At 39.8% G+C, this 25,736-nt stretch overlaps 5 protein-coding genes and 1 long non-coding RNA gene across 8 annotated transcripts; 4 read left to right on the forward strand and 2 right to left on the reverse strand.

Annotated features, from left to right (window-relative positions):
- Positions 1-583: 583 nt before the first annotated feature.
- LOC133727199 (uncharacterized) lies at positions 584-2,194 on the forward strand. 2 transcript variants are annotated; one of them, XR_009855051.1, is made up of 3 exons: positions 584-612; positions 1,244-1,545; positions 1,936-2,194. It is a non-coding gene; the product is annotated as an uncharacterized LOC133727199 (long non-coding RNA). The 2 variants fall into 2 exon arrangements; XR_009855050.1 differs by lacking the exon at positions 584-612 and having other exon boundaries at positions 619-1,545.
- Positions 2,195-2,839: 645 nt separating this feature from the next.
- On the reverse strand, positions 2,840-3,829 carry LOC133740922 (F-box protein SKIP23-like). The gene has a single exon (XM_062168886.1). It carries the CDS (start codon positions 3,827-3,829, stop codon positions 2,840-2,842), a length of 990 nt encoding a protein of 329 aa, XP_062024870.1.
- Positions 3,830-9,303: 5,474 nt separating this feature from the next.
- LOC133716881 (GDP-mannose 4,6 dehydratase 1) lies at positions 9,304-10,827 on the forward strand. Its single transcript, XM_062143529.1, has one exon. It carries the CDS (start codon positions 9,428-9,430, stop codon positions 10,547-10,549), a length of 1,122 nt encoding a protein of 373 aa, XP_061999513.1. The 5' UTR covers positions 9,304-9,427; the 3' UTR covers positions 10,550-10,827.
- Positions 10,828-11,020: 193 nt separating this feature from the next.
- Positions 11,021-13,535, reverse strand: LOC133716887 (uncharacterized). Its single transcript, XM_062143534.1, has 6 exons — positions 13,345-13,535; positions 13,171-13,257; positions 12,992-13,076; positions 12,580-12,668; positions 11,494-11,605; positions 11,021-11,355 (listed from the first exon to the last, which is right to left on the reverse strand). The coding sequence occupies exons 1-6, from the start codon at positions 13,378-13,380 to the stop codon at positions 11,126-11,128; spliced, it is 639 nt and encodes a 212-aa protein (XP_061999518.1). The 5' UTR covers positions 13,381-13,535; the 3' UTR covers positions 11,021-11,125.
- An 18-nt stretch (positions 13,536-13,553) lies between these two features.
- On the forward strand, positions 13,554-19,808 carry LOC133716870 (uncharacterized). Of its 2 annotated transcripts, XR_009849358.1 has the most exons (12): positions 13,554-13,919; positions 14,165-15,558; positions 15,631-15,720; positions 15,915-16,379; positions 16,668-16,779; positions 16,905-17,054; positions 17,140-17,540; positions 17,630-17,723; positions 17,810-17,862; positions 17,945-18,029; positions 18,121-18,918; positions 19,037-19,808. XR_009849358.1 is itself a non-coding variant. In XM_062143518.1 (11 exons), exons 1-10 carry the CDS (start codon positions 13,709-13,711, stop codon positions 18,011-18,013), a joined length of 3,039 nt encoding a protein of 1,012 aa, XP_061999502.1. In that variant the 5' UTR covers positions 13,554-13,708; the 3' UTR covers positions 18,014-18,029; positions 18,121-19,808. The 2 variants fall into 2 exon arrangements, 1 of the variants encoding a protein (XP_061999502.1); XM_062143518.1 differs by having other exon boundaries at positions 18,121-19,808.
- Positions 19,809-21,086: 1,278 nt separating this feature from the next.
- LOC133716893 (histone H1) lies at positions 21,087-21,998 on the forward strand. Its single transcript, XM_062143538.1, has 2 exons — positions 21,087-21,314; positions 21,401-21,998. Exons 1-2 carry the CDS (start codon positions 21,168-21,170, stop codon positions 21,809-21,811), a joined length of 558 nt encoding a protein of 185 aa, XP_061999522.1. The 5' UTR covers positions 21,087-21,167; the 3' UTR covers positions 21,812-21,998.
- The last annotated feature ends 3,738 nt before the right edge of the window (positions 21,999-25,736 follow it).

Below are 25,736 nucleotides of genomic sequence, written 5' to 3' on the forward strand. Positions count from 1 at the left end.
CACTGCTGCTTAAAACCAGATTACCCAGCCTCCTCCGAATTCTCCTCTGTCTCCCTCTCTCTCATCTCCTCCACCCACTGCCCCCTCCCCCACCCTCTTCTCCGCCTCCCCCTCTCTCTGCTCCCCCTCTCTCTCATATCCCAGCTCCTCTTCTCTGCCTCCCTCTCTCTCATCTTCAAATTGTTTTGGTTTAATGGAGGACAGAGGAACTAGATCTGTTTTCTCTCTCCTCCGACACCCACTTCCGGTCACCACCGTGACTCACCTCCACCATCACAGACCTCACCGACCTCTGACGAGTTTAACGCAGCCTCCTTGACTTCCGGCAACAACCCGTGAAGGACCCTGTGCTTTTTCTCAAACCGACGTCGTCTTACTTGGAAAACGGAGGTGAGCATCGATATATTCTGTTTTCATTTTGTTCTTCCATTTATGTCGAAATCAGTCATTCTGTTTTGTATTCATTCTTTTCTGTAATTGTGTTACTAGTTTGGATTTCATCTATTTCTGAATTTGAGTGTCTTATGGATTGAATTTTGGATTTGGTTTTCGCCTTTTGGGTGTTTATAGGCAGTACTCTTGGGCTCGATATCGAAGTACTCCCTGAATCAGGTATAATTTTCGTTATTATCTTTGGGTTTTATACTTTTGGTTCTCTTCAGTTGATTTGATGATTGAATTGGGTTGTAGAAGTTTATAAATCCACGGAATGGATATTAAGTCTGATCATGCAGATTTTGTAGTATTATGTGATCTAAGTTTGGAATTGGGGGATAGCAGTTTGAGCATCAAGTAAATATAACTGATAACACTGCCGGGATTCTTGCCGATTATTAGACTTTATAGGTAACTTTGTATGATTATACATTATATTGTGTAAATCTTAGCCAAAATATCCATCTAAAGACAATAAAAGAATGAACTAAAGAAAATGTACCAGTGCAACATAAGACTTTTTATTTTCTGATGAAAGGGAAGTATATGGACATATAAGATGCCTGTGAATCCCTCATTTTGCTGCTTTAGATTTAGTGAAGATATATGATCTATCTGTAAGTAGGGAATTGTGAGTACAAATGACCAATAGAACACTAGAACAGTAACTATGCATAACAAAATAATATTATGCAGATAACCATTTCTTCGGGCAGAAATATTTCCTGGATTTCAGTGCTATAATTGTGTCATTTCCTTCATGTATTCATATCTCGGTATGATTCCTGTTAATTCATTTCATTGCCAGGTATCAAAGACATATCGAGAAGAAAAAATGTTACAAGAAGCATATGTATAATGTATTCATTGTAAAGGCTAAAGTCGGACTGAGTGCTTTTGTACAGGCAGTAGGAATCGGTAAAGGGAAGCAAGATCTAACAGGCATTTCCATGGAGTCTTCAAACTAAAATCAAGTTCTTCCTGTTTTTGTTGCTTCTTGTTGCTTACCTACTTCTGCTTTCTACTGCAGTGCTTCGGAAAAGACCGGCTCCTTTAGCTCACGGTACCCCTTTGGCGAATTCCGTGGTTTAGTTTCTCCAGAGTTGAAGGGTAAGAATAAGCTCTGAACTCTGTTAGGTGTCTTTTCTCTATTGGTGGTGCTGACCCTTCATACTTGGATTTTGATTTTTCATCTGTTTAATTGTTTAGATAGAACTAACTTATCTACATCAAGCATTGGAACTAACTTATCTATTATTCATTTTAGAGGTTATGAGTGCGATGCAATGCCGCTAGGCACAGGAACTTTGCAAGGGATAATATTGCAGCATCTTTTTTTTTTTTTTTTCTGAAAATATGGGTTGCAATTTGGTTGTTAAGTTGCAATGAAGTTGTGCTATTAATTTATGGATGGTTGATTGTAGTGGGCAGCTATATACATCTTTATCTTTATTAGTCATAACGTTTGATTCCATTCTTCATGGAATTTTTATGGTGCAGATGGAATCTCAATTGTCACCAACTTGATGAGGAAAAAGATTATGAAAGCGAAGTTCAGACTTCCTCCACTCTCAGATGCAACACCAGCACCTCAACACACCCGCTCATTGTTTTTAGGAAGTTTCTTTTGCACATGTGGTGAAGGAACTAATGTCCATAAATAGCTTCTAGGATATTGTATTTCCTTTTCGATTTGCAATTAAGAAACTATTTGTATATGATGACTCTATGAATATAAGTTCGCATATTCTTTTCTTAATTTATTGTTATTTTATGAGTTATTGAACTGATTGTGTCAACTTTAATTAAGTAAAACAGAACATAAAGCATAATAAGAAAATTAACGAAATTGGTTCCTAATTAATTAGCAGATTTTTTTTTTGTATTTTTTTTTTTTATAAATGCTATCACTTTTACACACAGAAATCAGTGAGAGTTAGGGTAAAAGAATTTGACACAGAAATCCGTGTGAGATAGGTACATATTTGACACAGAAATCCGTGTGAGATGGGAAGTTATTCACACGGATTAATCATGGAAAGACAGTGGGGCCCACGTCTAATATTCACACGGAAAAAATAATCCGTGTGAGATAAGTACATATTTGACACAGAAATCCGTGTGAGATAGGTAAACATTTGCTACAGAAATCCGTGTGAAATAGAGTTGTTCACACGGATTTCGTTCCATTCTGGTAATTTATATTTATGGAATTATAGTGGGGCCCACGTTAGTATTTCGCACGGACAACATAATCCGTGTGAGATGAGCATTACCCCCCCTCCAAACCGCACGGTAACACCAGTCTGTGCGTGCACTGTGTGTAAAAGCTATCACACACTGAAATCAGTGTGAGATAGTCTTATTACCCACAGATTAAAATCCGTGGGTAATTGTTGTTTTGCTAGTAGTGTCGGCATCCTGGGAACTCTTTAGCAGAAACAGAGAAGCTAAAGATACCATCAGCCACAAACAATATTCGATCACTTAATTCTGAATCTTTCATCTTCACCCATCGCCTCACCCATCGCTCCCTTTCTTCCAACTTGTAAACCATGAATATAACTTCCTTGTTGAGCACATTGTCCACCAAATCACCTTCGCCGATGAATCTAGGCCCTCGTCTCTCAACTAACAACAACTCCCCGAGTGATTCGACCAAATACATCTTCTTGTCACAACTTATCAAATTACATATTGGCCACGCTACGTATACCTCTTTAAAATTACATGAAGAAACCATCACTATAGCTCCCCCAGACTCTGAGACAGCATAAAACTTTCCTTGATAAAAAATAACATCATCAACAGGAGTCTTTGTCTTTCTATTCAAGGCAACACCATCAGGATAATCCGGATTTAGGTAGAGCTTGGTTGCATCTCTGACGTGAAGACCTAGTTTTCCACCATACAATATTTTATCCCTCAACATCATGACCGCAGGGACATCAAGGTTCTCGGACACGGCCATCTTATTCCAGTGGCCACTACAATAAGTTCTTGCCAATTCAAATACGCGAAAGTCAAGAAAGTTTATTACCTTTGGCCGGAATGGTGTCCTTCCTTTGTAGTCGGTTTGGGATAATGGATCGACTAACTTACCGTCACTATCTAACCTAATTAGCCAGCCCCTTTGCTTTCGATCGGGATCTTCGGCAAGTGGTGTAATATGATAGACTATGCTCTCGGTCTTGGAGGGTAAGAAACAAGGAGTCCAGGAGTCAGATTCTATCTCAAATCTGTTGGGTAATAGGATCTTTCTCTCAAATCTAGGAATAGAAGACCTCCATGATTGACAGACGGCACGGAATCGATTAATATCAGTTTCGTTTGTAAGGTCAAGGTGCTTTAGGATTATCTCTATCAATTCATCTGGGATATCTCTACCAGCCATCGCTGCTGCCTTCTTGTGAAGCAAAACCCTAACTCCTACGAGTCACGAGCTTGCTGCTTTTTGAACAATGATTATCCTCTTGAGAATAGTTAACCTTTGCTTTGGGTAATGTAGTCACCAACAGAGGCCCACTATAAGTTCATATCACGACCCAATAGGTTTTTGTGCAATTTTGCTTATTTTTGTTTTTGAGTAAGCCCAACTGAGGGTGGATGAAAATGGGCTTAGGTTCTTTTCAAAAAAAAATAAAATGGGCTTAGAATTAGGATTAGACCGAATCAAAAATTCAATTTCCCTCCAATATCGAAAAAAAAAAAAAAAAAAAATTGTGTCCTCGCCCTTGACAACCTTCGCCCAACCCACCCCAACAATTGCATTGCCCACCACCGTTAGACCCCACAGCTCAACTCAAGATAAGTGGAGAGGGCGCGGGAAGGCAATGAAGTTTAGTTCTTGAGACCGCGGCAGAGTGGAGCAGCCGCAAGACGCTATCAAAAGAGGGGATGTAAGCATCATGAATTATTCGGTAACTTGGTGGATCCAATGAGTTCCGATCTGAGCTGTAAGATGCACATTAATTGTTGATAGAACTCTTGAATTTCTTAATTTTATATCATGATTTCGCTATCTTTTTTTTTTTGAATAGGAATTCATTTCATTAATAATCAAGCTATGAAAAACAGGTTAGAGTCTAGCAGAGCTTATATTAGTAATCAAGCCATGATTTCTCTGTAGTAAAGATAATTGTTAGAACAAATATAGTTGTTTATTGCTATTATGACATCTTTCGCTTAAAAAATGACAATAATTACAAACTTACAATGACCTGAAATTGGATCTCTATATCTTAGAGAATGATCTACTGTAAAACCTCGAAAATGAATATTTGATAAATTAATAACATCGATTAAATAATAAATTTCTTTAGTCTCAACTCGAGACCAGTGTATATTACTAGGAACCTCGCTAAATGCATAAGATAATAATTTTTTAGACATAACCAACAAATATATAAAGTAATAATTTGATGAAATAAATGAAAAAATATGACAAAAATTATTAATAATCGATGGAATACATAAAATAAATAATATATAAAAATTTAAAATACATATTACTTAAGGAACTTTTAACAATTTGTAAATATTTTCTCAATTTAACTATTTTTCAAAATATCCTTTTATAATCCTTTGCTTTTTCATTGTGTCTTAACCGAATTAAACTTCATCCTTATTCTCAAAAAAAAAAAATTAAACTTCATCCTTAATTTATTGCAACGCATGAACCGGATTTGATATATTATTTTTCATTTTGTAGCAAGTAGTTATTCAAAGTTATCGATCACTCCTTGAAATGTCTCTTTCAAATAAACATTTGATATAGCATAATTGTTATTTGAATATTGATTATCTTCGGTAGACAACCTAATCAAATTAGACTATGTCATATAATTCAACTAAGAATAACATAAAACTCTTTCTAAAGTAATAAATATTCATTTATCAATAAATTTGCATATCAAAATAACGCGACTTGTCTCTCTGCTCTCCCCTTGCGTCTAGGGCTGGGCACGGACCGGGTCCAACTAAAATTTCACTGGCCCGGACCCTGCCGGTTTTTCACTAGGCCCGAACCCGGCCCGTTTTGGCACAAACAGGGACCGGCCCGTTTCATTTCAGGCCGGGCTTGCGGGCCCAAAAACCTATGTTTTACCTTTGCTATATATATATATATATATATATATATATATATATATATATATATATATCTGCATGTGCAAGTTATTAAATTTTTTTTTTTCAGAAAATAAAAAAGGAAAAAGTTGGTTATTGCAGAGAAAAGTGGGTTGTGGATATTTTTTTTCAAATTTTTTTAATAAAAATATATTTTGTAAATGTCATAACTGTCCTTATGATTTAATTAATTCTCAAAGTTTATTAATTTTCTAGGGTCATTTCTGTCAAAATTTTGGATTTTGGCTAACAAACCCTCTTCTCTTAATAATAGTATATATATATATATATATATATATCTGCTTTGCTATATGCAGGAAGAACAATTAGATTAGTCATAATATGAATAGCTTCAAGGAAGAAGGGATAGGAGAAGAAGAAGGGGAGAGGAATTTTTGCTCACTTAAGCAATCAGACTATCCAAAATCAAACACCTCCAGAGCCACTCGTTCGAAGGCTTTTGAAGCTTCCAAAATCAAACCAGACGATATACCAGATGATATACAACCATTTCAATGCTTCAAATACAAAGCCCATATATTTTCAAAATAGACATTGTAATCTTGTACATATATGAAAACATTGGCTTCAATTAAATACTATTGTTTCATAACTTAACTTAAGTAACTAAACAAGCAATCAATAACGACAAGTTGATCAAAAACTGAGAACCAACATATCAAATGGCTAGAAAGAATGACTTTGGCCCCACTTCTGAATCAAATACTTGATAGTAGGAATAACCGCCCTTATTCTAGTAACATCAGTAATGTTTTGGCTATCATCCAAATGCACATTCAAGTCAGCTCTCACAAACACCTTGAACCCATAAATCCATAATTACAGATTTGCAGATTCCAGAAAAAAAGACACAAAATTCACAACCTAACTGAACCTAATCAATTGATTAAAACCCAATTTGATACTTGCAAAATTAGATTGGCATCACAGCAGAATACTCCACAGACTGAATCACAGTCCCCTTGGCGAACCACCTGCAAATCAATAACTAATTTAAAACTTGACAAACGAAAACATAGTAAGAAAACAGAGAGATTGAAAGGGGGAGAGAAATACAGAGATACAAAGAGAAAGAGAAAGAAACTCACAGCGTGATGTGAAGAGACAGAGAGAGAGAGAGAGCAGTCTCGTCGTCTCAACGTCTCGCAGTGCAGGTGAAGTGAGGGAGAGAGTAGTCTCGGCGTTGGTGGATATGGCAGCCTCTCTCAGTTCAGATCGGGTTTGGGAAGAAGGACCGAAGGAGGCGGCCTCTCTTAGTCTCTAGGTTCAAATCGGGTTTGGGAAGAAATGAAGGCTGCTGAGACTGATTAGGTTTAGTCGTTTAGGAGCTTAGGTATTTTAGTGAGGAATATAATTCAGTGTATCCGGTCCTATGTAAACATTTTGAGCCTTATTTTAGGACCAATAATATATGGATATCTGTCTATTTTTAACTAAAACGGGCCTAACGGGTTTTTTCAACTTTGAAAGTGAAGGCCCGGCCCGAACCGTTTTGCTAAAAAAAAAAATAGGGCCCAGCCCGAACGGGTCGGGCTTTGACAGGCCAGTCCGGATTTGCGGGTTTTCGGGCTTAAATGCCCAGCCCTACTTGCGTCTGCTAGGGTTAGGGCTAGAGTAAGGTTGAGCGGCAGCTTTTTCATGGCAACTATTGCCCCAAGGAAGGCGAGCCGGGCTTCGAGGCTTGCGTTGCAGGACAGGGAGGATCCGGTGGACCTTGGTGATCTCAGGAACCCTGGAAAGCCTTTCCTCTCTAGCAATCACTTCATGGTTGGACGGTTGAATTCTTGTCGATCGGTGAATATCGATTCGTTCCGGAGTGCGATCCGCTCTATGTGGCGTATGAATGGGACTGTGGGAGTGCAGCAACGACAAGATCGGTTCCTATTCTCCTTTTCCAATCGATGGTGTTGCTCAATGACTACGACGGCGCATCTGACATTATGGTCGTCCCTCTAGAGTGTGTTGGGATCTGGGTGGAGATCCAAAACTTGCCTCCGATATTTCTTACCAGCGATACTCTCCGGTTGATCGGAGAAACAATTGGGTCGGTGCTGGAGGTGGATGAACGCGGGCTGCATGTTGGTGAGGCGCGGGTACGGGTCAGGCTCTCGATCCGAAATCCAATGCGTCTTGAGAGAAGCTTTAGGGTTTCCCCCACGGAGGTGGTGGATCTGAGATATAGGTATCTACGTTTGATGGGGAGGTGCAGATCTTGTTGGATGATTAACCATGGAAGGGTGGCTTGTCCCAAGGCGGCGGAAGCTGAGGCGATGCCGGAGGGTGAGATGGCGGCTACGACGACATCTCCTATACCATTGTTTCGGGCTACCACACCTCCTGCCCTAGCCTCTTCGACTCCTCTTGTTCAGATGGATCTCGAGGAGCCCGTTAGGGTTTCTGGGGTGAGAAGGCAAAGGGTTGACGACATTGTTGGGGCTGGGAAGCGTCCAAAGCATGGTCTTGAGCTTGTGCCCATGGAGCTGTAGTCTGACTTTGGGCTGTCATCTGAAGATTTGTTCAAGGTCTTTGTTACCTCGGTAGATAATAAGGTAAAGAAGAAAGGCAGACCCCGTGGTCGGAGAAACAAACCCAAACTTGTCGATGTTCCGATGAGCTTGGAATTTATGGCAAATAGCCCTGTGGGTTCGGCCGTGGACACCATTGCAACTATTGGTGTGATGCAAGAACCCCTTTCCCAAGAGGGTTAGGGAGGTTTGCTTTACATTATTCTACTCCTATGCTTATTCTGCGTTGACTTGTGGAAAGGTACACCACAGAAGGTCTTAGGCCTTAAGCTTGTCAAAACAATTGCTTAGGGTTAGGGTAATGTTAGAGCAGTAGTTAGATTTCGTCTTCTTTGTATTTTTATTTTTTTGGACTTTGGTGTTTCCATTTTCTTTTCTAGGATGTAGTAATGAATAATTTGAGCAGTAGCTTGACTAGCTATGTAGTCAGTGCTTGATATGAGCAACGATTGTAAGGGTGTGGTCTTTGGATCCCCCAGATTGACCTTGTACGGTCGTATGATCTTTTGATCACAGGAATATATCTTCCTTTCCCTTAAAAAAAAAAAAATTCATTTATCAATAAATAACTAAATTATGCATTTATCGATAATATAATAACCCCTCTAAAGTAATAATTTATGTAGTCCCGACATTATTCATTTATTGAGGTTTTACTTTACTTGTTTTAGTAGATTGCACATTAGCACGTCCCTAACTAAACGGTCCAACATTGTACAGTCTAGTGGCAAACAATAGACCACTCTCTTATATTTTATACAATGGTGTTCACCTGATTAGTTGGTGACCAAATAAATTGTGCTCAACCACTGTTAGATTTATGTTCAGTGGTGGAAAACAAAACAACTTAACTTACTAATAATTCCCTCCACTATTGAATTTACATCTAAGAGTAGTTGAACACAATTTATTTGGTCAGCAACTGACCGGGTGAACAGTATTAATATTTAATATTCAATATTTAGCAATTAGCAAAATAAGCACAAACAAAATATTTGAAAAAAGGAGTACCATTTTCAACAGGGGTGACAATTCTGGTAACAAATTAATTCCCCTATCTATAAATTTGGCAGACCCCTCCTCCTTCCCCCACTCCCATACAAAAGTAACAAAACTGGACTTAGTGATCCTCCCATTTCCGACGTGTCGTCCACCTATTGGCCACCCTATTTACCGCTAAAAGCGCGTCCCTGTCCAAACACCCAGCCACCAGCGACTCGATCCGTCCTTAAAATTCTTCAAAAAACCCCACCCATCATTTCTCCAAAACCAGCACTAGTCTTAGTCCTCCCCATTTTCGTCAAACTCCGAAAACCACAATGGCGTCCCAGAACGACACCGCCACCGCCACCGCCACCGCCAGATCCGGATCCGGATCCAACGGCGAGGAGGAGAGTCGCAAGGTGGCGCTGATCACCGGAATCACCGGCCAGGACGGCTCCTACCTGACGGAGTTCCTCCTCAACAAAGGCTACGACGTCCACGGCCTGATCCGACGCTCCTCCAACTTCAACACCCAGCGGATCAACCACATCTACATCGACCCCCACAACGCCCACAAGGCCCGCATGAAGCTCCACTACGCCGACCTCACCGACGCCTCCTCCCTCCGCCGCTGGCTCGACACCATCGCCCCCGACGAGGTCTACAACCTCGCCGCCCAGTCCCACGTCGCCGTTTCCTTCGAGATCCCTGACTACACCGCCGACGTCGTCGCCACCGGCGCCCTCCGCCTCCTCGAAGCCGTCCGCAACCACGTCGACGCCACCGGAAGGACCAATGTCAAGTACTACCAGGCCGGGTCCTCCGAGATGTTCGGGGCCACCCCGCCTCCGCAGTCGGAGACGACGCCGTTTCATCCCCGATCCCCTTACGCCGCCTCGAAATGCGCGGCGCACTGGTACACCGTGAACTACCGCGAGGCCTACGGGCTCTACGCCTGCAATGGGATTCTGTTTAACCACGAGTCGCCGAGGAGGGGAGAGAATTTCGTGACCCGGAAGATCACTCGGGCCGTGGGCCGGATCAAAATCGGGCTGCAGAGCAAGCTGTTCTTGGGGAATTTGAATGCTTCAAGGGATTGGGGATTTGCTGGTGACTATGTGGAGGCAATGTGGATGATGCTACAGCAGGAGAAGCCTGATGACTATGTTGTGGCCACCGAGGAGTCCCACACGGTGGAGGAGTTCTTGGAGGTGGCGTTTGGGTATGTGGGGATGAACTGGAAGGATCATGTTGTGCTTGACAAGAGGTACTTGAGGCCGTCGGAGGTTGACAATCTGAAAGGGGATGCAAGCAAGGCGAAGAAGATTCTCGGGTGGAAGCCCAAAGTTGGGTTTCAGCAGCTGGTGAAGATGATGGTGGATGAAGATGTCGAATTGGCAAAGAGGGAAAAGGTTCTTGTTGATGCTGGATACATGGATGCCCAGCAACAACCTTGATTTTCGTCTTCTCCGATTTTTGGTTCATATAAGTTATAATGTGGTTTAGTTCAATGGATTCTAGAGTTCCAGTAATTTACTGTTGGTGGTGCTTTGTTCCGAAAGTTGTTTGATTTTTCTGTGAGTTCATTCATTCTATTTCAGCAGTTCCTACAGTTGAATTATTGTTGCAGTTCATGTTTTGGATAGTGAAGCTCACTGGGATACGCCGGATCGAGATCCCTTTCATTTTACAATAATTTTAGTTCAGTAAAATAATTTCATTTTTGTGTCGGTGATGGGATTTGTTCACTTCACGCGGATCTTATTAATGGATACTAGCTTAATTGAAGGAGGGAAGAGTAACAAGAAAAGCACAAAATCCTGGTGGGTTGTCTTGTGTCCTACTCTTGTCCTTTTTTGTTTTCTATAGATCTTTCAAGTGAGAAAGACTACAGCAGCACCTTCACTCGTTTTCTTGAAAATAGATACTTGGTAATCAACGATGAATATTTTTAGGATCAACAGGAATAATATGATGGTCACTAGAATCACAAGCTCTACAAAGTATTTGTACAAGAAAGAATGAAAACAGAATCAGTCTAACTCGGTTTCTGTAGAAGGTAGACTTGGGATTGGATCTCTTTGTAGATCAGACGAGGCAGATTGGTGTTCTTGGTGTGCGGTGCAGATAACCAAAGGCTTGACAGATGACCGAAGAGACTCTGGTCCTTCTGCGGATATTCTCTTGCACACTGCATCACAGTTGCTAATAACCTCCGTCAACCTTCCTTTAAGTTCCCCAATCTCTACCTGCAGTGCATGAACTGTGTCCATGTTTCAATGTATAGGTTAATTTTACAAAGGTGTACAACTCATTTAGCAATACAGTAGGTCCATCAACTTCTGTTAAAGCAAAAGATCCTACGCAGAACTTATATTGCATATATGATGAGAATAATTACCTCCACATAAATGTTGCGAGGATGTCTTCATTGCTGTCACTGAATAATTAAAACGTTGCTTTAGTTTAACAGACAACGCGTCCGCAATTTCTATCTTGTTCTCTATCTCTTCCTGCCACAATTATCATCAAATCATGGTTAGATATTTCTCGTTGGGAGAAAGGAAGGCAGAGCAAGCCAATTTTCCAATATGCAGTCTTCCCGAATCTTAATTCCTAGGAAATACAATATGCAGTCTTTCCCAAATCTTAATTTCTAGGAAATACAGGCGCTCTTTATCAGATAGAGCAAACGACAAAACTCATTCCAAAGTCCAAACCATAAGATTTCTAATTTTCAAGACATGAGAACAACAGGGTATAATTCTGTCAATTTTGAGCAACTATTAAATGAATGCACAGATTGCAGAACCTGTTCAGCAAACCCGCTGGCTATATTATTAAAAGATAAAAGGAGCACGAGCTTAAGTTTAACATTTCCCTCAACGAGGTCGATCACTTCCAATTACTTTTTATAACTGATTTTAGTCTTAACCATGATCCCCTTGCTTCAGTTCCGTTGTTAACTAGAGCATCTAAATGGATCTCTAAGACAATACCCAGTTAAACAAGCATTCAGGATGAATAATACTAAAAGATAGCTATATCAGCTCATCAACGAAACTAAAGAACTAGACGAGTTCATAATATGCCACCTATTATAGATGTGATAAAACAATGATCTCAGCCAACCCCGAGTCTTTTTGGGAGATTAGGACCTTCACCAAATGAATTGCATGTGAATAGTTTACGATCTAAAGTGAACCCAGATCAACCTAAAGGTTGGCCTGATGGAGGAGCATAAAGCCACACTGAAGAACAACCTAACGCTTATACTCACGAATCATCACACTGAAGATCAATATAAATCATGCTCCTAAAATCTTCCCTAAATTCTAAAATTAATGAATGTTCTTCCTGGACTTTGAGTTTGCATTTGCGAAACCCTTCCAATAATCTTAAATAATAAACTGAAGTGCTGCAACATCTGTTCTTTGTGTTGAAACTCAAAATTCAAAAGGCACTGATGCATCTTATTACGACAAACCTGTTTTTGGCTCAGCTTTTTGACATTCTCCTCCTGCCACTCACGGTACATCGAGAAGAGTTCCAGTAACACTTTCGGATCCACAATACCTATATAGACAATTCAGAGCAGACTCATGAGTAACCAGCCTCATCACCAAACAATTTCCACTTCGAGTCAACGAAATAATTGAAACAATGTTGCAAAGACAAATACATAGCACCTATTCAATTTCAACCGCTGTGCTTATAGCTCAAGAATTAAAAATACTGAAGCATAGACAATGCTGTAGACCCTAGGCATTTAGCTAGTCAGTAAAAATTTCATCCATTTATACTGCTCTAATCCTTAATAGCTTAATTTTACTCTTTTTGCAGGAAATTAAGAAGAAGAAGAAAAACCCATAACCACAAAATGTCAACAAGAAGCTTACTGGGAGCTGAAGAAGACGAAGGTTTCCTCACTAAAATGTCAGTCAAGCTACCCTCACTTGGGGGTGAAGTCAGTAATGGCGTCGACTGCGATCAACAATTTACTGCCATCAATTCAAACCCTAACTAACTTTACCTTTCAAATTAATCCTAATTTGAAATGCAGGAAATACAGACTCACAATTCTTAGGGACCTGAGCCTCTCTAATACAGGATCGGCCACCTCCGATCGCTCAGACACGGTCGTGATTTCATCGCCCGGCCGCCTCTGCAAGCATAATGAGAATTTTATACCATCTATTAAATCAAGGAAGCAAAACATTGGAGTTGATCTAGACGTTTCTAGCTGAACTACCTGTGAGCTCGAGAGTGAGGATTCTGTGGCGCCCATAGTTGGTGGTTCCAACGAGCAAAACGCAGCGTTTCAATGGCGGACAGAGGGAGTACGTGGTTGAGCCAACTCGCGCGTGTATGAGAAGCGGCGGGAATGAGGTTGGTTATTGAGCTTTCACCGCGCGCTCCGTACATTTTTTTTATAAAACGACGTCGGTTCACCAAGTTTGACTCCCACCTATATTACCAAACGGGCACTATCCATTTGCGTCAAAACTCCACCGTGGTCCGCCACTCACAGTCAATCAGATTTCCGGTCACCTACTTGAAGCTTCAATTTATCAAACCCTAACCTCATTCGGTAGTTTAGGAATTTTCACACCAGCATGAAAACTCGCAATGCCGGCGTTCCTAAACCGTCGACGACCGCAAAGAAAACGCCGCCGGCGAGAAAATCCGCCTCCAAAGCACAGCCGTCTCTGTCAGTAGAGACTCCTAAAACCGTCGAGACAAAGCGGACTTCTGCCAGAGCAGCCAAGCAGGTCAAGAACACTGAAACCGCTGCCGTTACTGCTTCAAAGCGCCGTCAATCCGCAGGTACGGATTAAACTGATTGACTCGTTCCCTGTTTCATTTCAAACTTCAAATTATTAGGTTAATTGATTTAGGAGCATTATTTTTGTTGCAAATTAAGTTTGTTACTCTATGAAAATCAGTAGCTTATAGATGAATAAGCTGGAGAATTAAGCATAATATAGTTTTGGACATGAATAATTGAGTAGCTGCTTGAGTTTATTGATGGTAGTGTTAGTCTAGTGATTGACCTGTGTTTGAATTACTAGCCGAGGACTCGGCTGGTGGTGCTAAGGGGACACTAGGCACTAAAGTTGGCGTGGGAACTTCACCAATAGGGAGAAGGACTTCCGGGAGAGCAAAGACACCGGCATCGGTGTATGTTTCAGCACAGGCACAGTCTGCCAAGGCGAAAGGAAATGCATCGAATAAGAAGAAAAAGGTAGATATCAAGGATGTGGAGTTCACAGAGGAGGAGGTCATGACTGAGTTTGATGGAAAACCTGCAGGGTTGGAAGAAACAGCTGTGGGGGCAGAAGTACCAGCCGTTGAGAATGTTGGAGTTTCTGCAACAGATGAAAAAGGTGCTGTCAGAGTAGAACTGGATCCTACTGAAGATGAAGAGGATCCTATTGAGATGGAAGAATCTGTAGTTAAGGAGGTTGCAAAGTCTTCAGAGAATGTGCCGTGCTGTGATGAAGGGGATCCTGTTGAAGTAGAAGAATCTGTGATTGAGGAGGTTGCAAAGTCTTCAGAGTGTGTGCCGCTGTGTGATGAGGAGGATCCTGTTGAGAAAGAAGAATCTGTAGTTGGGGAGGTTGCAAGGTCTTCAGAGAATGAACCACCCTGTGACGAAGAAAGTCCTGTTGCGATAGAAGAATCTGTAACCGAGGAGGTTGCAAAGTCTTCAGAGAATGAACTGCCCTGTGACGAAGATCCTGTTGCGATAGAAGAATCTGTAATAGAGGAGATTGCAAGGTCTTCAGGAAATGAGCCGGCCTGTGATATAAGACAATCTGTAGTTGAGGAGGTCGCAAGGAATTCAGAGAATGAGCCGCCCTGCGCTGAAGAGGATCCTACTGAGATAGAAGAGTCTGTAATTGAGGTGGTTACAAAGTCTTCAGAAAATAGATTACCCTGCGATGTAAGAGAAAGAATGGAAGTGAAAGCAGAACAGAAGGAAGAGTCTAAGGATAATGATAGTAATGAGGAGACCTCTTTTGAGCCTGCTAACAAGGTACAAAATGACAAAGCGAGGTTACAAGGAGAAGATACTGATCTTCCAAAAGAGATGTATGATGTTGATGAGGAAATGGAGTATGGTGAGAAAATCGATCTTGGAGAACATGGAGAGGAAGAACTTCCGGGAGATGATGCAGAGGATCATGAAGAAGAAACTGAGACATTGGAGGATGAACACAAGCAGTTGACAGCCATCGCAAAGGAGCGCAAGATAAAGAAAGAGCGGGAGGTATTTCTTGATGGTCTTGATCCGGATGTTGAGGAGGAAGACGTGAGAAGGGTCTTTGAGAGGATTGGAGGGATAGTTGAGGTTAGGTTACAGAAGAATCCTTCAACTAATAAGAATAAGGGTTATGCATATGTGGAGTTCAAAGATAAGGAGCATGTGAGGCGTGCTTTGTCTGAAATGAAAAACCCTGCTGTATGGATCTTACTTCGCCCTTTTCCTGTTTCAAATTTTTTTATAAGCTTCCTTCTAAATGCCAATTTTCAGATTCGAGGGAAACGATGTGGGACAGCACCCAGTGAGGACAATACCACGTTGTTCATAGGTAACATCTGCAATACGTGGACAAAGGAAGCTGTAAGTGACCAATCATTTATTATTTATTTATTTATTTATTTATTATTTACCTGAATAGACAAATCACTAAACAGATATGTATGTTGATGTAAACCTAAACAAATAAAAAGTCAGACAGTATAAATGTCTTTCGAAGTTGTTAGTATTCTTCACAGGATTTTTCACTCTTTCTGTATCATAATGTGGGATGACAGATTAAACAAAAACTAAAGGATTATGAGGTTGAAGGTGTTGAGAACATAAACCTTGTCCCGGATATTCAACGTGAAGGGTTGAGCCGAGGTTTTGCATTTGTTGAGTTCTCTTGTCATGGTGATGCTATGCTTTCATACAAGAGGCTTCAGCAGCCTGATGTTATATTTGGCCACCCTGAAAGGACTGCCAAAGTGGCCTTTGCTGAACCTATATGTGAGCCTGACCCTGAGGTCATGGCCCAAGTGAAGTCAATATTTGTGGACGGGCTTCCACCTCATTGGGATGAGAAACAGGTTAGAGAGCAATTTAAATGCTATGGAGAAATATTACGTGTTGTTCTGGCCCGAAATATGTCTACAGCCAAGCGGAAAGATTTTGGATTTGTTGATTTCTCTAGCCATGAGTCTGCTGTGGCATGTGTTAATGTTATAAACAATACACCACTGAGTGATGGGCATTTAAAGGTATGCTTCTGCTTTCCTCTTCGATCTCTTTCAAAACAAATAATGAGGTATCTGGCACATTGCAAAAATAAATGGACTGGTCAAAGGATGGGGATGTCCTTTACCAGGTTTACATGGTAGTGACTTAATTATTTACGATTCTTATATCAATTTTCATTTCCTTGTCTGAATGGTCAATTTTCACCAGATGTTTGTATGTCATTCATGACAAATAATAGCAGTTGGATTTACTTACTTTCAAGTCTATCTTGACGGTTTAAACACTTACGTTGGTTGCCTTAATTTCAGATAAAAGTGAAAGCAAGACTTTCAAATCCTTTGCCTAAAACTCAGGCTGTAAAGGGTGGAATACGTGGTGGATTTCGAATTGGCCGTGGTGGCAGCGGTGTTTCAAGATTTGGTAGAGTTCTTTTTCGTTATTATTTTCCTATAATAATGTTTTTTAATTATTATTTTTTATAATTTTTTTTTTCAAGTTAGTTTGATTTTCTCATCATTTTCTTTCTTTAACTCTGTTGGTTGTAGGTAGGGATTTTGGTCGCAGTGGACACACTTTCAATCGTGCAAATTTCCAACATGACAGACATTTTTATGATGGTGGACGTGGCCAAACTGCGAGGATGGGTTTCAATCAGCATAACTATGATTATCCATATGCTGAGTTTCGTGGACGAGGTTATTATAGTGCTTATGATTGTGTTTTGTAGTTTTCAGCTCACCAATCGCATATTTCGTACTCATTCTGTACTGTAACATTCAGGGGGCAGAAGGGGCTTTTTTAGAGGTGGTCAATTTTCATCTGGTGGAGGTTCTGGAGTTGCTTCCCCATCACCAAGACCTTATGTTGATAGATCTTCGCATGGTGCCCCTGATAGAGGGCGAGGTATGCCTGCTCCTTTTAGGAGGCATCCTTATTCTCCAGAAGGACACTTTGATGGGCCACATATGAGGGGTCACTTTGATGGGCCACACATGGGGGGTCACTTTGATGGGCCACACATGGGTGGTCACTTTGATGGGCCACACAGTGGTGGTCACTTTGATGGGCCACACATTGGTGGTCACTTTGATGGGTCACACATAGGTGGTCACTTTGATGAACCTTCTTTTTATGATGAACGTGATAGAACACAAGGCATGAAGCGCCCATTTCATATGAGAGTAAGCTTTTCTTTAGTTTTTATTTTTTTTTGTTCTTCTCTATTCCCTTTTATGATACTCCATGTCATATGAAACTGTGTTATTTTTAGGACTATGATCCTGATTACTTGGAGCCTAGCAGACATCGGCCACGATTGAATTATAATGATCCAACAGCTTCATTTCACGGAAACCATTATAGTGGTATGGATATTTCGCTCATTAACTTCCCGGGCTTGCCCTGGTTACTGTTTTTGCTAGTTACTCACTTAAGTGGCTTCATCTTTTAGATACTAATGGAGCTGGTAGCAGTCTCTACCCTCATGAATATTATGGTCCTGAAGTAAGCAGTTAATGCCTATGTGTTGCTGATTTTCATCGTATGTTATCATGATGATGATTTATTATTTAATCTCATTTTGCAGTCTCATTATGGTCCACAATCATCTTATTATGGGCGCAATCAATCATATGGTGGGGGTCGCTACTATTAGACCCTAGAACTATTCGGTAATACAAATGGTTTGCAATTTTAAGTTATAACTTGTCATTGTGAATTACATACATGAATGATCTGATTGTCCTATTTAATTGTGATCAGGTGGACATGAATCTTTAGGATGCAGTGTTCAAGGACGGACAAGTGGCTTGCTGTGCCTGTTAGAAATTAGTTGCATATTTATTTTTTCTCTCTTGCCTTTATCCTGCTTTTCCTCATATTATCCATCTTCTTTACCTAATAGTTGTTTTTTGAGAAAATTTGGGTAGGGATTTCCCAAGTTTTGATGTTTGTAGTTTAGGACCTTAGGTAGTGTCTAAGGGCCTTTATTTAGAAACTAGTAATTATTTGTATGATGGAGGTTGAGAGAGATTTACCCCTTTAGCCTAGGCCTGGACAGCTTGACGAACTTTGTTATGACTGTTCTTCTGAAGTTAAGATGCTTGTATGATCATGGTTAATTTTGTGGTTTAAAGGAATGAAGTTTGGTTATTGGAAGTAAAAGCTTTGTGATTTAGGATGTTAACTTTTCATGGAGATACAAGAGTTAAGATTAAGCATGCAGATTGAAACATGGAGATTAACCTGAAGGTTTGATTGGAGACACAAAATTTTAGTGCATCATGGAGTTATGTTACCTGGACACAAAGGAGATAATGGATCATGACATTCTCTGAGACTTTTTTGTTTCTTTCTAATATTAATTAGAGTAGGTTATCATCTGACATGACTTTTCTAGGTTAAAGGTTTTCCATGGTTGCATGGAAATGTTATGCCAGAGGTCTACTAGAATTTATGACCATTTTTTCTGGCGGAAGGGAGCAGCCACCAGTTGGAATAGAATCGTTTAAAAGAATTTTGGTCAAGGCTTATTTTCGATGAGCATAACTGATGGATCAGGTCATGTGGTTTCCTATTACTTTCAATTTCATATGTAGTTTATCATTGTGGGAGATTCCGGAGGTATTTTCTTGTGGCACCAGTTTATGTGGTTGAGATCTGATTTAATTGTTTTCAGGTGAAAACTATGGGTGAGTGGTTTTTAAGGTCAAGTAGAAGTACTTGTGATTCTCCTTGAGCTATTGATGGAAAACTGGGAATAGTAAGGTACAAAACATGTGTGTTGGGGTTTCACTACTCACAGATCTCTAGTTCTAAGCATCTCTTTTGGACAATGTTTTCCTTGTATGTTTTATTTTGAAAATTAGGATAGATAGATCCTAAACATGCTGGATGGTGTTCATAATTGAAGACCAATGTCTTTGATTTGGGTTCGTAACTTCGTAATCATTTTTTAGATCGATTTCAGTAGGGCGTTTTGACTTTCTGATGATATGATAGGTTTGGCAAGTGCTGGCCGTTTACTTTTGTGAAATTTTAGGGACAGAAGCCTGATGTTCTAGTCAAGCTACATGTCTGTGTTATATTCTTGATTTCTTCCCGTAGTTTTAAGAATTTGAATGCTTTTTATGATTTTCTGACCATTGTGATTGATGGCCTTGGGGATACTTGTGGTTTGCAAATTAGACTTTTTATTATCCATCCCACCTAATCTGTTATTGCTCAAGTGAGTGAATGGCCATAGGATAGTCGCATGCCTATTATTGATAGTTTGATCCTTTTGGTAGCAGTCGTTGAGAGTACATAACTAAGGAATCTTTTTCTCAGTCATATATGACTTCCATATCTTGCCGTGAACTTTGCGTAGCTGCAGCTAATGTGTATAGATGCATCTTCTGATTTTGATCCTTTTAAGGTAGCAGTCGTTGAGAAACAGTATTTAACTTTTTTTTTTTAAAGAAATTTTTTTTGGTCAAACAAAACAGCGCAATTGTATGATTTACATAGCTTGCGTTAACATTGACACTTTGTGGTGGATTGCCTTGGCTAAATTTTGAGCATAATCACGCAGGCCTTGTTGATTTGGAATATAAATTTGTGGTAGTCCTGAAAGTTTGTGTGCAGGAAACTTGGAAGTCAGCTGATGTTTTTCCAGGTAGACTTGCTCTGCTCTTGGCTGCAGAGAGTTGTGCCTTATCTTTTCTCTATTCCATTCCTGTCTGCATTATTTGTATGTTGAATAAGATCTATATGTATTATAAAGTATGTTTAGTCATTAATTAATTTAGTTTAGCATAACAGTTGAATAGTATGTACTTCTATTGGTCGAATGGGATCTGATATTGCTGGTTGATGAGCTTCAGGGATCATGTGGTTTTATTTCTTTGGTTGAACTTGAGCTTTTCACTACGAGGAAAAAATTGTCGTGCAAGAACCTCGGTGATAATAAATAAAGGGCAGTAAAATTCACGGTTTCCATTTTACAATCCACTCTATATTTCATTTTTAAGTATCTTAAATATATTCTTTTTGTAAAAATTTAACAAAAAAATAGAGAAAAACGATTGTAGATTGCTAATTAGGGAGTGGGTGCTGTGTATTCTTTGATGAGTGTTGTCTATGTTGTAGAATCTGACAATCTGTTTTACAATTAGCCAGCATGTTATTCACTGAAAACAAGTAGAGGAACTTTCACTTTTCTGCATTTTCGTTAGTTCTTAAATGGAAAATCCATGGATACAGAACATTTGTTTGTATCATTTTAACAACTGGAGGCGCACGACACACTTAAGTATCCCAGAACTAGATAAGAATGAATAGGAGATATCCAACAGAGTGGTCCCGAAAGTACTAGAAGAAACCCAACCATGTTAGTTTCCTTGTAGAGAAACTGTTACTATTTCCTACCTTAATTTCACCCTCAAATGCCAACCATTTTTGCTCCTTCGAGCCACATTAGAACACCCTCTTTTTCTTCTTCATACCCCAAAAAAAATTCACTTCGAAACACAAATTAAACCCACAGAAAATCAGCCTGAAAAATTCACAAGAAAACACACTCTTACTCTTCCCACTAAACAAAACCAAAGCCCCAGAACTTTCTGTCCACGTGTACGCTCCCAATCCTTCCACTGCACAAACTGGCGATCCCTTAGCCATCCAATCAGATGCCTCCGTTGCTTTGCCGCGGATCGCTCCCTCCATATAAATACAGAGAGGGACATTTTCTTATGGCGTTAGACTTAGACGAGTTTAGCGTTCATTTTCGAGTCTCAGAAAAACCGTTGTTGTTGCTGCTCTGATTAGCGATGTCTGCCACCGAAGAAGTCGAAGCTCCGACCGTGGAGGCCCCGCCGGCGACGGAGGAGAAGCCGGTGAGGGAGAAAAAGCTCAGGGATCTGAAGGAGAAGAAGCCCAAACAGCCCAAAACCGCTGCTCATCCTCCCTATTTTCAGGTTAGTTGAATTTAATTTTTGCTATTGCTATGGTTTGATGGCGGATATGTGTTTTTGTTACTGATGTGATTGTAAATTTTGTGCAGATGATCACAGAGGCACTGTTGGCTCTGAACGAGAAGAGCGGGTCGAGTCCTTACGCCATAGCCAAGTACATGGAGGAGAAGCACGAGGCGGTGCTTCCGGCCAATTTCAAGAAGACTCTGGCTCTGCAATTGAAGAACTCGGAGGCGAGAGGGAAACTGGTCAAGGTCAGGGCCTCTTACAAGTTGTCTGAGGCGGGGAAGGAGGACAAGAGCGCAAGCAAAAGAACAACTCGAGCTTCGAAGCCCAAGGAGGAGGAGAAGAAGAATACTAAGACTAAGGCGTCTGCTGCTCCAAAGGTGACGAAGAAGAAGCCGGCTAAGAAGAATAAGAAATCGAGCGCTGCAAAGCCGAAGCAGCCCAAGTCGATCAAGAGCCCTGCTGCTAAGAAACCCAAGAAGGCTGCTGCTTGAAAGCATGTGAAAAGTTGTATATAAGTCTAGTGCTAATAAGTTGAAGAAGGTTTATGTGTTTTGGTGTTTAGGACTGTTGCTCTGTTTCTCTTTTGGGAATGTGAAATGTTTAGCTTATGAGTGGTACTGGGTCTCTGTAATTTGCTAGCTTTTGGGTTTATGATGGAATGAAACTGACTTTTACTAATTGTGCATTTTGTGTAGTCTTTTTACCTTATTTGCTGAATATCAATAGCCTAAAGAATTCACATGATTTTAGTCTAAAGAACTTGCTTGTTTGATAGCTGCAATTTCAAACTGCGCCATGATCAAAGGCTTGTAAATTGATGTGAGCCAAGTACTTGTACTCCAAATCTGGTAGATCTTTTGCAGGATAGAATGGATAAGCAAGAAGGGCATTCATGATGTACCCAAAATAAAGTAGAGCAGGAGTGGCAAACAATAGGAATCTCCTTTTTCCAAGAATGGTTCCATTACATATGATGCAGAAAGAGAGTCCCATTTAGCAAAAATCAATCTAAACTGGAATATATTCATAGAATCTGTGATATTTTACTCGGTTAGCTTAATCAGGATTTCTAGCTAGTTTTAGTGTCCAGAGTCCAGACTGCCATGTCTACGCCATATTATTTAGGCTCTGGTAGCACATTCTCTGCTGGAAGATAGAAGGGTGTTCATCTTCAACAGTACTGAAAAAAATTAGGGATTACCAGGCTAGTTCCGCTCGGTACGCAAGCAGTTGGAAACCGTGAGCCTCTTCATGTTGATCATATCATCATGTTTGGCCGGCCCGCCAAGTTTAGCCACTAGTTGGTGTATCTGGAATAGTTGGTCGAGCTTTGTCTCAACTACTCCTAGCCTCCAGTCCGTTATGGATCCGTGTCAAAGGCCCGAGCATTATCAATTTGGGTCTAAATGACATAAATTGTTTGCGTCTTAAGTCCATCTGAGTTATATATTCAAAACCAATCGATCTTATGACAAACAAATTAACAAAAGTCTCTTACATAAAATGAAAAGTTTCAAACTTCTCATAATTAAATTACATATGAAATGAGATCTCTATTGGTAAGTAACTATTAGCGTTTTCTTCATAATGGGATCAAATTTAGTGTTGGTATCACTTAGCAAGTTGTGTCAAGAACATCGGTGTATAAATGCAACATCATGACTCTTGAGAGTGAGGTTACTATTTCTCTCCGGCGCCGTTTGACTAATAAGAATACACAAGATAAAATAAGCCCAGTGTCCCTTTCCCATTGAAACGCTGAATTCCCATTGGACATGATCAATTGGTGTCACTCAACTTGGGTCTTTTTTTTTTTTTTTTTCTGAATTGGCCGGTCATACTTGATTGTTCCATACAGAAGGGCCGGTTTGCATTTCTTGGGGCCATTATGGTATTAGCTATCATTGTAGTTCCAAATGGAAACTTGGTTTGGTCAACCAGCGTAGTAATTGCTATATATTCTTCTTGATCCTCTATCTCGCTCTGTCTGTTCAGTTTCAAAAGCTAGCATAAGATGATCGAGCACTCACTTTCTGAGCTTGTGGTGTGGAAGCTCTGGGTTGGCCCATAACCTACCCAACCCGACCAACCTGACCAAGAGACGTAGTTATATAGCATATTAACATGTCTATAATAATATCCTTTTTAGCTTTTGGTGTATTGGCCTGGTTTGGTGATTATAGAACTAACATGGTTTTTCACTGTACTAATTACACTCATTTGATGAAACGTGAAAGATCCAAACCAAGTGCTCATGAAGTCATGGGCTGCTTCTGAGTTCTGAGTATGACGTTTCTGCGGCGGGGTCGGCAAAAGAAAACTATTTAACTTTTGCTGTACTAAACACTAACATGGAGAAGTGGAAACCTAATCTGTAACGTGCCTCGATAAAACATGGTGGAGCTAATATCTTTCAACTGGATTTATACATATGATTAGCCACCAACTCATGGCGAGATGTAGTGATAATTAAGATTCAAGAACTCAATAGTCTTTATGGACAATGTGGAGAGAATGTTTATGAAGTTGACAGTGAGCAGTATCTCAACATGTATTCTCTTAGATTCGGTAATGAAATACCATCGAGGCATTTTATCAAAGACTTCGCACCCATCTGGCTAGTATTGTTAGTTGAAAAAACACCACCTCAAGCGCTTTCGCCTTTTGTTACAACTATGATATCGAGTATGGAGATAAATGATCTACTACTCCGATTCCAGGATACAAGCTTCAATTCAAACAAATGACAATTACTCATACTTTACAATGGCGTAACTGATAGAGGAAATACCATAAAGTCTAGGATAAATGGATAATTGGTTATTTTTGGTTGAACTCGAGCATATATTCATCTAAAATTAGATTGTTCGGATATGAAGGTCTATATTAATACACGTACGTCGTTATTTGAAGAATGTGATCGAGCTCTTCCGGAGTGGTGACTTGCCCCTTCTCCTTTAAGGATCAGAATCCGGGATTTGGGTAGGCGTCCTTAATTTTTTTAGGTAGATGTTCTAACTTATGATCCCTGTTTATATATACCTAAAAACAAGTTCAATATACATGTTTACTTAACTCGATCTCTATCTAAACACATACACAAAGAATAATCTTAACGCCTACCATATTCTTCCCTACCTTATATATGTAGTTCCAAATTAGTCCACATAAATGAACTATTCTAGAAATGGTTTTAAGATAGACACAAATCACATGGTTGTTCTGGTGCTCAGACAGCTGAGCCACTACACCATGAGAATTTTCATCATATGAATAACTTGCTGCTGGTGTAATCATTCCTAATGTGAGATAATGTAATAATTAATATACATGTAGATGCAAAGACTTGTTATGTTCCTATTGGTCGGCATTCATATGCACTACAGTTTAATGTTGTGGAAAGCTGTTTTATGGCTAAGGTGGATTTTTGATCCGAAATAAATACAACGCTAGCCTGTTCTATCTGAAATGAAACAAGGTGGCATTATATATATATATATATATATATATATATATATATATATATATATATATATATTGATTCCTGTAAAGCTACTACATGTGGATCATGCTTTGCAAAGTTCTCCTATTGATTGATGATTAATTAGTTAAAAGTCAAACACGTACATTTACAAGCTAAGAAAGCCCTTCATTATAATTAGGGCCTACTAATTATGCATCATACTGTGGTCAAGTTTTATTTGTAGGTCCGTTAACCCCCCAAAAGAAAGAAACAAGAAATTAATGTGGCCTATGCCAATGAACACAATTAGTGAATCTGAATCCTGTGACACAGATAACAATTTTTTCATAAAACTTTGAGCCACTGGCCAAGAGCAGATCGAGCAGTTACTCAAGTAAACTTATAATGATCCTTAACAAAATAAAATACGAATAGTATTCAGGCAGGTTACTTTTAAGTAGGACCGCAATTTTTTTTTTTAATTTTTTTTAATTTTTTTTTTATGAATTTCTCAGTTTTTTGAATTTGGAAAATTTAAAATATATATATATATATAGATTTTATCCAGAGCGGAGTTCCGCTTTGAAATTACGGAGTGAACTTCGAGTTTTTAGTCGCTTTTAGGTCGCATATCCACATCTTGATAGTTCATTTTTAGATACTAGTGTATAGATCATCTCTGCAAATTTTCAGCCAAATTGATGATCGTTAAGGTATCTAACTCGCTTAAACCAATCGACGATCTGAATCTGTCCAACCTGAACCGTACTAGCTTTAAGGCAGTTATCAATGCCTTAACGGTCATCAATTTGGCTGAAAATTTGGAGAGATGATCTATACACTAGTACCTAAAAACTGAACGGCCGAGATGTGGATATGCGACCTAAAAGCGACCCAAAATTCGAAGTTCACTCCGTAATTTCAAAGCGGAACTCCACTCTTGATAGGATCTG

The sequence above is a fragment of the Rosa rugosa genome, chromosome 1 (genome assembly GCF_958449725.1).
Source record: "Rosa rugosa chromosome 1, drRosRugo1.1, whole genome shotgun sequence".
In the NCBI taxonomy this organism is placed as follows: Eukaryota; Viridiplantae; Streptophyta; class Magnoliopsida; order Rosales; family Rosaceae; genus Rosa; species Rosa rugosa.